Source organism: Ascaphus truei, chromosome 4 (assembly GCF_040206685.1).
Source record: "Ascaphus truei isolate aAscTru1 chromosome 4, aAscTru1.hap1, whole genome shotgun sequence".
NCBI classification, from domain to species: Eukaryota; Metazoa; Chordata; class Amphibia; order Anura; family Ascaphidae; genus Ascaphus; species Ascaphus truei.
Genome location: NC_134486.1, coordinates 339,040,809 through 339,053,778, shown reverse-complemented (window position 1 = coordinate 339,053,778; position 12,970 = coordinate 339,040,809). Strand labels below are relative to the sequence as shown.

The window sequence follows — 12,970 nt, the reverse complement described above, 5'->3', positions numbered from 1 at the left end:
GGAGCAGTGCAAAGGAACCTCTACAGAACAAACTCTAACTGGGGAAAGGGGCAGACTCTGTGGGTTAAATGTTCTTATCTGTCCCTCACTTTGTACATAAGAATAAAAGGGACATTGATAAAGATGCCTTTCATTGGACCAAACAATATTTGAAAACTTGTACAATATAAACATATCATGACAGCCTGAGGAAGGTTATGTCTTCACTTTTTATGATTCACTCATGTAATACAAAGCTTTTTATATGTTAGTTTCTACCAAAGGACTATAAGAAATTTCATGGGCTGTTGTTTTCTACATATGTTCCTTTATTCCATCTACAGGATAAAAAATATTCATAAAGGAGCATCGCTGCATTTTTATTTGTCAAAGGTTTTTCACAAATGTTCCCTACCTTGTAAGGCCCGTTCTATAGTGCCTGCGCTTACTGTGCCGTGCGCGGCATTTATAGTTGGCTGACGTTAGTCAGCCTTTCTATAATGGTGCCGCTCACGCGCACGGCAAGGAGAGTGGAACCGGCTGACAGGGGGGAAGATGAAAAAAAGAAAGAATTTGCGCCGCTACCGCCGCTCACAATGTAAGTATATGTGTGTGTGTGTGTGTGTGTGTGTGTGTGTGTGTGTGTGTGTGTGTGTGTGTGTGTGTGTGTGTGTGTGTGTGTGTGTGTGTGTGTGTGTGTGTGTGTGTGTGTGTGGGTTTCCTTATTAAAGGATTTATTTATTTGAAAACACACACACACACACACACACACACACACACATACAATCATACACTCGCGCACAGTATACACACAAAACGTGTGCGGCACGTGCACGCGCCTTCGCACCGGCACACACGCGCGCACGGCCGCACACACTGTATAACAGCCTTAAGACTCACTTTTCTCTCACTGAGTTTTGTTTCCACCGATTCCCATTTCTCCTTTAAGTTGTTAATGTCTTGATCTATATTTGTCTCAGGTGACTCGGTGCATCTTGCCACCGTGTGCTGGCCTTTAAGCATTATGTTCTTGTAAACTTCTTCTTTAGCTTCAAAGACAGCACATAGTTCCTAGGGAAAAAATACATTGCTTGATTTTATTACTTTTCTTTCATCTTACCATTAATCAGTTCACATGAAAAACACTGTTACGAGTACAATATATTCATTAAAGTATGATATTCATTATTGCTTGTCAACAGATCTGCACTTGAATGGCTGTTAATCAGTCACATCACTTCAGTAAATATGGTCCATACTGTACTTACTAAACAGTATTAAGCTTTAATGCTCCTATGGCCAATTCAAGTGAATAAACTCAGAACATTTACTATGTATCTCTATAGATCCATAAAGTTATTTAACATTATGCCCACTTCTATCTATCTTGGGTGGGGGAGGGAAGGAGATAAGGCCAGGAGGGCATAGTTATGGACCTGGGAGAGAGAGGAGAAAGGGGGGAGATAGAGGGGGGAAGAGAAGGGTGAGAGAGGAGGGGGAAGAGAGGGAGAGAGAGTGGTGAGAGAAAAGAGGGATAGAGATAGAGGATTAGAGAGGGGAGAGATGGGAGGAGAGAGAAGGAGAGGATAGAGAAAAGGGGGAGAGAGGATAAAGACGGGGAAAGAGAGAGAGGGATGGAGAGAGGAGGGAGAAAGGGGGAGAGAGAGGTGGAGACAGAAAAGGAAGGTGAGATAGGGAGGGATGGGGGGGAAGAGAAGGGGAGGTAGAGGGTTGAGCGGAAGTGGTACAGAGACGGAGGGGAGGAGACAAATGTACCCAGTGTCTACCTGCTGCCCTGGAAGATTGAAGGGGATCTGTGTAGAGGGCCAGCCATGCTGCCTGCTCTAGGGTGCCCATGGAGGTGCCTTTCAGGGGAGCCTCCCTTCCACTGGAATGCAGCCACCTCCAAACACAACCTCCAGCAGGCCCCCTCTGCAACAGCTTCCAGGATGCCCCCTCTGCAATGTTTGTTGGCAAAGGGCCCGGGCCCCCTTACTCACCGGGCCTGTTACAGGAGTCCCAGATGTCTCCCCCCCCCTTCCCCAGCCCTTATGGTAGCATTAAGAACACAGGAGAAACCTTCATGGAGCAGAATTAATAGAAAGAAAAGTTAACAAAACTCTATGGGGACAAACTAAAATGCAGGATGCTGATCTTTTTTGTAGAAGTTTCATTGTCATTACATGAGACTTAATAGTATGTTCTGTAGAAAGCTAGTTTCAGACGTATACCCTAACTATGCATCTAACATGGCAACTTCCTATCAGATAGACAATCTGTAAAGGCTACTTAAATGGCTATTTTGTATTGAATCTTTTTTTTGCTCATAGCAAGAACCCAAAGTCTTGGGTGGGCACATTTTGGGCAACATATGTTAGAATCAGGATTTCACTTCTGTAAAATCAATTAAGTATTGGAAAAACTCCAACCTCACACTTATACAGTGTAAGTCAATGAGCTATCCCCTAAATGTCTTGATTTCCTATTTCAAGACAATGCAGTGTTCTTCTGAAATAACATAACGTTAAGCCTATACTAGTGACCTCAATTACTTCCGCAGAGTTTGCTTATAATTACCTTTGTGAATAAGGTGTTAACTTATGGAAAAATGCTGTTAATTCAGGGGAGTTTCATTAAAGTTAATGCCAGTAAATAATGATACTTTAAATCATCTCTAATTCTTGCGTTGCTCTCAGCCACAGCCTGAAATAGGGCTTTTGCTGGGAAAATAACAGCCATTCCTATTTTAGGTATGGTCACATTATTTGACCTAACAAAGCATAGTGAATGTAGGCCACTGACCGAACTACCACATTTTATATTATGGAGAAGTATGTGGTCTTTTTACATTGGTGAATAGTGCGAGTTTTTCAAGAGCAGTTTTGTAACTCAGCCTTGATCATTGCAACTTTAGAATTGCTACATTGGAACTGAAATGAGATATATATGGTTGTGCAGTTCACTGTAACAATTTATTGCAATTGCACATTCATTGTAGTTAGTTCAGTATAGAAGTATACAAAAGCATTGCAGTGATTTCATAAGGATACTTACCAGATGGGTATTAAGTTGATCTCTAGCTGTTTCTGGTAATCCTCCAACTGGTTTGGAAGCAAATAGCTGACGCTCAGTGTCTTTTAGCCACTGATACATTTCTTCAATTTCACTATGGAAACCTTGAGCCTGCATTACATAGCACAGATGAGTATTAAACAAACGTCAGTAACTTAATGCAGCCTTTAGTTGCCAAGTGAAACGTCATTTGGCACATACAGTATAGTACTCTCAAAATAGTATTGTTGTAGCTTCATTGCTAGTTAAATCGAGGTCTGGGCTTTTTTGAGAAAAAAAAAGCCAAAGGGAAAAAAGCGTGCGCTCTAAACTAAATATAAAGGATGGAAATCATTTCAGAGGTTTTAATTGAAAGTCGAATTAGAGATACAATTTAATCATTGTGCACTCTCCTTAAAATAGCATTTTACCTTGGTCCAGAGAAGCCCTGAAAACTTGTATTTTCATATATCAACTACTGTATAAGGCATGATTTGTAATTTTGTGAAAGTTTTATTTTCTCATGCTACCCACAAAAGACGTGGTTACTGTATATCAGAGGCAATGAAATGGGGAGGTAGCTGGAGCTTCTTCAATAATATTTTACTCAGGGCCGTCTTAATAGCATTATAGGCCCCCGGGCAAAGCAGTGCACTGGGCCCTGCCAACTCTCCGCTACAAGTCGTCATTTTTCTCCTTCTACCAAGTTAGCGGGAGATTTGAATGTTGAGGCAGGTGATCGGAAAATGAGTGTTAAATTCTGGTCTGTGCATAGATTAGCATGGGGCCCCTATGCTCGTTGGGCTCCCTGGCAACTGCCCAGCGTGCCCATGCGTTAAGACGGCACTGATTTTACTGTTATATATCAATTCAAGGCTTTGAAATTGCCTCTGACATTGACCTATTTTTAGCCTTTGTCGTTGACCTATCAAGTTGAACACTTGGTCTGTGAACTTATTTCTTACCATGATAGAGAATAATTGTATATTAAGTTCCATTAATAATAGTTCATTTTAGTTACAGGTGAGTCTCTAAGCTTGTAGAGCTCAGCCTGAGAAAGGATGTGGGAAATGAACTGATGGGAATAAAACTACACAGCACAAAAACAAAAATCTCATAGATAAAATAAAAACAATGCGTGCTGCATTGGATTTGAATGCCCTAGGCTGCGCTTATAGTGCTGTCGCCGGCGACAGCGACGCGACGGTGATGTTACACTGCGTTCGCTGGAAAAATCTAATTGACTTGACTTCCAACGACCGCGACCAAGACGTCGCGCTGTTTCTACTATTATCGCACACGACGGCTTCAATACATTTGTTTTGCCGCTACTGTACGTCTCATCGCCGGCACTATAAGCGCAGCCTTAATAATTGATCAATTATCTTGATCTATTCATTATATAAAAAGTAACATCATAAAAAGTAATTTAATGTGTGTCTCAAACTATTCACTTCACCTGGAATAGCGCACTATCCAGCTGTTTTCTCCTTTGTTCCGTGTTCTTCAGGACATTTTGCCAGCGTTGGTTCAAAGCTTCTAACCTGCTCTGTAGACTGCTTGCCTCTTCTCCGGCGCTTGATTCTATTAGATCATTTCCTGCCTTCTTAACTGTTTCAACAGTGGACTTATGTGCTAAGACGTCATTTTGCAGTACCTGCATAGGTGAATGTCACGATGATAAATTAGATTGAAACAACAGAATTAGAAAAGTATTGTCTTTTTTTTTTTTTAAACCTGCAAACATGTCGATTGAGAAACATTTTTTTTGGAACACACAAATTTAATAAATACAGCAGTTTTTAATGGTCAGTTTTTTAAATGGAGTCTAACTTAAAATATGTTCACATATGAAGAAAGGACCTAGTGTCGAGAACTGAAATAATCATGTCCAACACCAGAAAAGTACATTGTGTGGACTAATGAAAGTAGGTTTATCATTTTGATATTTTCTCTACACAATCACAAAGAATCTGATTTATTAACTGTGCTAGATTATAACCTTTCTTCATGTAAACTGACATCAAAATTTTTTAACAAACACATCATTTCTTTGGAAACAATATTACAACACAGCAATAATTTGAGACCTAAATGTATGTTAAAAACTAATGGAAATAATCATTTAGTTTGGAGAAAGAATACCCTGTCCATAGAATATAATTACGTACATGGTGTTTTGCAAGTTCAATTTCAATAGTCTTCGGATCTCCTCCAATGGGCTTCTGTTCATTTAGCAGCTCCTCTGTATGTGTCAGCCACATGAGTAACTCATCTAATGCATGCTGGAAAGGACCCAATGCTAACAGGGCACCTTCCAATTTGTGCTGAAGGGTAAAAAATGTAGGCACTGTGTAAGACATTGTACAAATATCCATGATCTAAGTAAACATACTTTCCTATGGCACTCGTTACTGCTCCTAATACATACAGTATAAACAATACATGGTGTTGTCAAAGATAATGCAAATTTGCTGTTATTTAGTATACTTTAGTACTATACCATATATGTCCCTTGAGATTACAAGTAAATTAAGCAATACTACCTTTGTCATTGGAGTGAGGACTAGGCAGAGACCACCAGGGAATGAGAAAACATTGAGCATCATAGCCAAGGTCTTATTCATTGGCTGGCATCACTAATGCTACCAGTGACCATTTTAAATTCCCACTATAGGATTTTGACAGTGAGTATCTTTGGAATCATGAAGCTCCAGGTAACAAGAAAGTTGAACAAAAGTATATATGTACATATTAATATATACATTTAACATGTATACTGTATTTGTATATTTACATCACACTTTAATATGTGGTTAACTGTGGTTAATATGGTTAATATGTGGTTAACTGAGGAATAAGTTATCAGGCGGCTTGATAAAATGAAAGTAAATGAGCTAAGTTCAGTAATAGCCAGACCATTACATTTAATATTCAAGGACTCCATTTCCACAGGTTCAGTACCACAAGATTAGTGTAAAGTAGACATGGTGCCTATATTTAAAAAGGGAGCTAGATCAAAACCAGGGAATTACAGTCTTGTAAGTCTAATATCAATAGTGGGGAAGCTACTTGAAGGTTTAGTATGGGATAATATTATGAAATTCCTAATGGAAAACAAAATTATTAGTAATAGTCAACATAGATATACAGTTTGAAGGTTAGGTCGTGCCAAACAAGCATTATTAGTTTTTTGAGGAGGTAAGTAGGAATTTAAACCAGGTAATGTAGTTGCTGTAATCTAAGATTTTGCAAAGGCTTTTGAAACCCACAACGTTAGTGTAAAAAATAAAGCAAATTGGAATCGATAAAAATATTTGCACCTGGATTCAAAACTGGTTGAAGGATAAACAACAGAGGGTTGTCATAAATGGAACTTTTTTAGGTTTGGGCTAAAGTTGTGAGTGGAGTACCTCAGGGATCGGTACTGGGACCCCTGCTTTTTAACTTGTTTATTAATGACTTTGAGAATGGCATAGAGAGCAAAGTCTCAATCTCTGCTGATGACACTAAATTGTATAAGGTAGTACAATCAGAACAGGATGTAATTTCTCTCCAAAAGGACTTGGATAGCCTGGAAACTTGGGCAGGTAAATGGTAGATGAGGTTTAATACAGATAAATGTAGGGTTATGCATTTGGGAAATAACAGGCAATTAAATGGGGATAAATTAGGTGAATCCTTGATGGAGAAGGATTTAGGAGTGCTTGTAGACAGCAGGCTTAGCAATAGTGCCCAAAGTCATGCAGTAGCTGCAAAGGCAAACAAGATCTGTGTCTTGCATTAAACAGGAAATGTATGGAAGGGAAGTAAACATAATTCTGCCCCTCTATAAAGCATTAGTAAGACCACACCTTGAATATGGAGTACAGTTTTGGGCACCACTCCATAGAAAAGACATTAGGGAAATAGAAAAAGTGCAAAGAAGAGCCGCCACATTAATAAAGGGGATGGATAATCTGATTTACAGGAGAGGCTAGTTAAATTAGATTTGTTTACATTAGAAAAGAGGCGTCTAAGAGGGGTTATGATAACTATATACAAATATAATCGGAGACAATACAAGGAGCTTTCAAAATAACTATTCACCCCAAGGGCAGTACAAACGACACAGGGTCATCCCTTAAGGTTCTTTACAGTAAGGACAGTTACAATGTGGAATTCATTACCCATGGAGACTGATGGCAGATACAATAGATATCTTCAAAAAAAAGTTGGACATCTTTTTTTGAAAGCAGAGGGATACAGGAATATATCAAATAAGTAAATAAATCAAATAAGTAAACATGGGAAGGATGTTGATCCAGGGATTAATCTGATTTCCAATATTTGGAGTCAGGAAGGAATTTATTTTTCCCCTTATGAGATATCCTTGGATGATATGACAATGGGGTTTTTTGTTTGCCTTCCTCTGGACAAAATATACTGTAAATACAAATATAGTATAAAGTATCTGTTGTCTAAATTTAGCATAGTTTGAACTTGATGGACATGTGGTTTTTTTTTAACCTCATCTACTATGTAACTATATAACTATGTCATATAAATACTTTATCATATTTAATGTTTAAACGTATAAAAGACCCAATACATATGTCCCTTTCTCTTCCCCCATCACATTTCATTAATTTTCGTTAATAAACATATGACGCTAGTGGTATTATGAAGTAGGTATCTTTGCGGTGGAGAAATAAAATCCAAATTACTTGCATTTTCCTGTCAAGTCACCGATATCACTGAGCCATTAGCAACGAAAAGAGAATGTGCAATCTTAGTGCAATAACACACATTTCTGCTGTCTGGTTTGTTAAACACTACAGCTTGTATTTCATGTGAGGGCGGTGGCTGCTTGATCCACATATTCACATCCAGTAACTTACATGATGCAGCTGTTTAGACAGCCGCAGCCTAAATATTTAAGTATCCTTTTCTCAGCACTTTACAGAAACCGTCACCTTTCTCCTCCCGCCGAACCACTCTTATCTCCCTAATACAGTCTAGTGCTCAAATACAAGATGTATAAGAATAAAAAATCACTTACTCATTTCTGCCGTTTGCATTATCAATCTATGGGCACAAAAAGATTTACTGTTTTATTTTTACCTGTCTGTTAATAATTTTCTTCTCTAGGGTTCCCCATAAGAGTTTCAGTTCTGTCAGGGGATCTTCCACTGCACATTTATCATTCTCATCCGTCACCTTCTTCAGCAGCCATTCTTTCTGATGATTTAGCCTTTCCATTTCTATTTGCTGTTGATAAGCCCCCGTCTTGAATTGCTATAGTAAAAAAACAAAAACGTATAGATTGTAAGATATACAGTACCATTGCAAGATATAAAAGACTTTCTAAACTATAGCATCACTTTACACAATATACTTAATATTCATCACTAAAACAAATGATTATTTTTCTTACCGTTGATATCGCAACGTATGTCGTTCTCCTTAAAAGTCAACAAACTTGCCAAGCTCAAAATCTCTGTTTGCAGCACCATTAAGCAGGCCAAAGCTGCACAATGTTTTGATAACACTTCAATGTTTATGAAATACATCAAAATAAATATGTTTGTAAAGTTAGGAAACATCAGTTTTTACCTTAAGCTCCACAATTTGCTGCTTCACCATTTCTAAGTCTGTTCCTACAGGTGACATTGTTTCAATTTTTCCTGCGGCTATGTCCACCCAGTCAAAAAGTGCCTAAAAGAAAATGTATTAACAATCACATTATACTTTGAACTGATAACATTGGTAACCTCCAAAACATGTTGCCTTTAATGTAAAAACTGCAGTCAGCCAATTACACAGAAATCACCACATATCTAATATAATGTGTGTACTTGAAGGCTGTAGGTTTGTCCAAAATATGAGAATATTTAATCTACAACAAAATGGCCATAATGTTTGTGTCAATAAAATCGCCCATCTAAATGTTACAATATTAGAAAATACTGAGGCTGACTTTACGGAGATTGTTCATTCTAAATACGTGCGTGTACAGTCCCAGGACAGATTCTACCTGGTGTCCAGATAAGGAGAGTCAGTGAACAGACATTACGTGTTTGCTTTGGCGTTCTAACCGCCTAAATAATTAAGGACATGAACATTTTCCCAGCACTACTGGCAACGGTGTGTACTTTCATGGGTTCTACTTCTCAGTCACCCTTCAAAGCAACGTTTTAATTTTGACAGATGCATATGACAGGGGGCCACACCCGGGACAACTGTCCCGAGCCCAGTGGCTGTGGGGGGTCTAGCCGGCCAAGACAGGAAGTTGAGCTAGGCGATCACCTGGGGCAGCACATGTTGGGCGGGGGCAGCGGGGGCTGGGAGCAGAGCAGGCTGTTTCTCTCTGCTTCTCTCCTGCAGCAGGTACTGCTATTCAGGTCAGCAGAGAGGTGATTTAAGAACGGAGCGAGAGGGGTGCAAATACGAAGGGGGAAAAGAGGGTTTGCAAAAATGGAGGGGGAGGAGGGTGCAAAAACAGAAGGGGGGGTGTAAAAATGGAAGGGGGGTGTAAACATGGAGTAGGAGGGTGAGAGATGGGTGGGGGGAGAGAGCGGGGTTGGGGGTGAAAGAGAGGTTTGGGGGAGAGAGGAGGAGAGGGGTGGGAGGGAAAGAGAAGGGTGGGGGGAGTGAGACAGGGCTGGGGGGTGAGAGAGGGGAGTGAGAGATGAATGGAGACGAGAGGGAGGGGTGAGGGGGAGAAAGAGGAGTGTGGGAGTGAGGGGGGTGGTGGAGAGAGAGAGAGAGGGGGGGTGAGGGGAGAGAGGGGTGGTTGGGGGGGGGGGGGGGAGAGATACCCTTGCAGCAGCCATGCATCCAGGCCCATACATTCACTCCCCAGTACACCAGGGGGTTACGGAGGGGGGCCTTCTCCATTCATTTGTCTTGGGCCCTAAGTATTCTGTTGGCGGCCCTGAGCTTATGTACCAGAACAGTGAAGATATATAATGTGCAATTTCCAATCTTTTCTTATGGTGAATGATTTCAGCCGTTTTCAGATAGTTTCAGGCAAAATGTAGTTATCAGATGTGTCAAATAAACTTTTACAATGTTTCCAGGCTATTCAGTCAGCAGAAAACCACACACTGATTTATATGCACAATAACACTCAGTCCACCACATAATTGCAGTCACCGTAAATTCAAACAAAATCCCAAATACAAATTGAAAAACAAATGCAAAGCTGTCCTGTAGAAATAGGCGCGACATTTTTCATGTTTGTTCATGTCACTACTGAGCCAAGAAAGATGCATCTCTTCGCTTTTTCCAATGTTAAGCCATTCCATGCCTATTTAACATTGAATGGGTTAATGAAGTGCCACATACTAATCGAGAGATGTATTTCCCAGCCAGAGATATCCTGCAGCGGCGGGTATAAGAGTTGCATTTCCTGAAACCAGCATGCTCCTCATAAAAAATTGAAAGTGACTTCATCCTACTAATGTGTGTACTAAATATTATTGAGAAATTCTTGGAATCAAGTAGGCGGAATTACCTAATGTTACGATTGATCCAAATCCTCTTTTATAAAGTGATACAGATAGTTTCCTTATTTGAAAGAAATATTTAGCATTTAAAAGAATATATAGCTAGATCTCCCCCCCCAAACAACTCACGTATAGGCACAATGGCATATACAGAAAGAGGCGCATACAAATATTATTTTATATCTCGGCTTTTCGGAAACAGAGGAATTTTTTTCTTACAGTATCAAAAAAATAAGAATAAAATGAGGGCAAACTGAGCAACAAAAATATTTTCTGGACTGAGTGGTGTAAGACTGTACTATAGAAAATAAAAGAAGATGCATTTGAAAAGTAAAAAAAAAGTTTTTATAACTTTTAAAAAGCTTCTCTTCATTACCAACTATTATAAATCATCGCAAATTCAATTATGAATTTGTATGTCAACTGTGTACGCACTGTTAGGCCGCGTCCATACTGCGCGCTCGGCGCGAACAACAGGCCGCACCTCTATGAGGCAGGCCACAGAGTGCGTGAAGAAGCGCGACGGCGAAACTGTGTTTTCAGCCGACAAAAAAACTTGATTTTGTCGTGCGGCGGAGGGTCCACGTGATCGGTTCAGCCAATGAGGGCGAGCCACTCACGTGACATCAAGGCCACGCCTCCCCTGTCAGGCCACAGATCGCTCGGCCGATAGGCGCACGTGACTCCATGCGCTCCATCCGCGTGCCCACTATATCCGAGGTCTTAAGTACATAGATATTGTAATCTACCTGCAAACCATCTTGGTACTGGACAGCGTATTGCATCGCCTCATCCAGCTTGTCAACTCGCTCATTCCACGTTTTATTCAGGGTGTCCCACGCAGAATTTAGCTGAAAATAAAATAACATGTGATTGAAATGAAACTCATTTTAACACAGTGTGTATCAAAGACAGGAATAGTTTCAAGTTAGCCAGCCAGACCAATGTGTAATTCATTATATTAGAAAATATAGGTATATATATCATATTTACCTCATCTATGTTTTTATTCACAACGGGTTTGTCAGGTTCACCACATGCAGCAATCAGCTCAGTTCCAAGGTTCACGACAACATCCAGTTCTTCTTCCAACCCATCAATTTCTTCTCTTATTACCTATAATAAAATAGAACTAAAATGAACACTGTACATTCATATATCATTTTAACATATAATCCAATGTGGAACCATTCTGGGGGAAAAACACTGTGAATCTGGAAAAAAAATAGAAAGCAATAGGATTTTAATGTTTGCTACATCTGGCTATGGTTTTTTTTTGCCCCAGAATCGTTACACTTCTGTCTTGATACACAAAACTCCTTTTTATAGGTTCACTAGAATCTAAACCTAACCCCTATAGCAGTATATTTTTAACCTTTTTTGGTTAAGGAATCTAATTATATTGTGAAATTCTGAGGAATCCCAACCCTCTCTAATAACGTGTCTGAGATCAGATGCATTGTAAGGAACCCCAACCCTCTCGAATAGCATGTATGAGATCAGATAAATTGTAAGGAGCCTCAACCCTCTCTAATAGTGAATCTGAGATCAGACGCATTGTAAATTCTTCTGTATTTGGTATAATTTTCAAATGACCTGATAATTGCATAGAATGCATTAGGGATGCCCACAGATACCCCGGTTGAAAAACACTGCATTATAGTGTCCTAACAATATTCTTTGAATGTCACGAGTGTTGCTTTTATAACATTCTGAAAATGTAATTGCATTGTTGCTCATTTTATAGGTGAGCTCACATTCTGGGAATGGTGCATATAATTTCAATGTAAAAGAAGTACTAAACTCTTCTATTCATGTCATTCAGGTGTTTGTTGCAACCATGTGACTGCTACATGCAGCAAAATACATGCTTGTGATCCCTGGATTCCTACAGCACTTGGGTGCCGCAAGACTTTTGGCAGTCAAGGGGTTAACACTGATCTCCAGACAATAGTGTGTGGTGGTCTATCATTCTAAAACCTTTAATTCAAACCCTATTCCTGGCTTCTCGCTGGCCATAGGTAACTACATTATCCATCTGATACCACAGGTTCGATGTCTAACTGTACCCTCGACTCCTCCCATTTTTTTACACCACACATCAAATACCTCACCAACGCCTGCTGATTCCATCTCTGAAACATTGCAAAAATACACTCCTTCCTCAATGGATCCCCCCAAAATGCTAATTGATGGACTTTCAATAACCAATTATAAATACAAATATAGTGTAAGTATCTGTTGTCTAAATTTAGCATAGGTTAAACTTGATGGACGTATGGCTTTTTTCAACCTCATCTACCATGTAACTTATGCAACTATGTAACTAGACTACTGTAGCCTGCTCCTAGCCAGTCTGACCCTCTTCTAACTGTCGCTAGTGCAGTCCATCCTAAATACTGCTGCATGGATCTAAGGGAGCTAGCACATGCGCAGGGCATCAGTGCGAG

General features: G+C 39.8%; 1 protein-coding gene across 28 annotated transcripts in view; it reads right to left on the bottom strand.

Moving 5' to 3' along the window:
* DST (dystonin) overlaps nucleotides 1-12,970 on the bottom strand; it is a 535,648-nt gene that overhangs the window by 34,537 nt on the left and 488,141 nt on the right. For all 28 annotated transcript variants that reach the window (XM_075598122.1, XM_075598131.1, XM_075598128.1 and 25 more), the window contains 8 exons: nucleotides 11,514-11,636; nucleotides 11,270-11,371; nucleotides 8,626-8,727; nucleotides 8,134-8,307; nucleotides 5,202-5,357; nucleotides 4,490-4,687; nucleotides 3,034-3,162; nucleotides 880-1,050 (listed from right to left, as the gene is read on the bottom strand). In XM_075598122.1, the coding sequence (XP_075454237.1) occupies nucleotides 880-1,050; nucleotides 3,034-3,162; nucleotides 4,490-4,687; nucleotides 5,202-5,357; nucleotides 8,134-8,307; nucleotides 8,626-8,727; nucleotides 11,270-11,371; nucleotides 11,514-11,636 (1,155 nt within the window). The remainder of the gene's footprint in view (nucleotides 1-879; nucleotides 1,051-3,033; nucleotides 3,163-4,489; nucleotides 4,688-5,201; nucleotides 5,358-8,133; nucleotides 8,308-8,625; nucleotides 8,728-11,269; nucleotides 11,372-11,513; nucleotides 11,637-12,970) is intronic.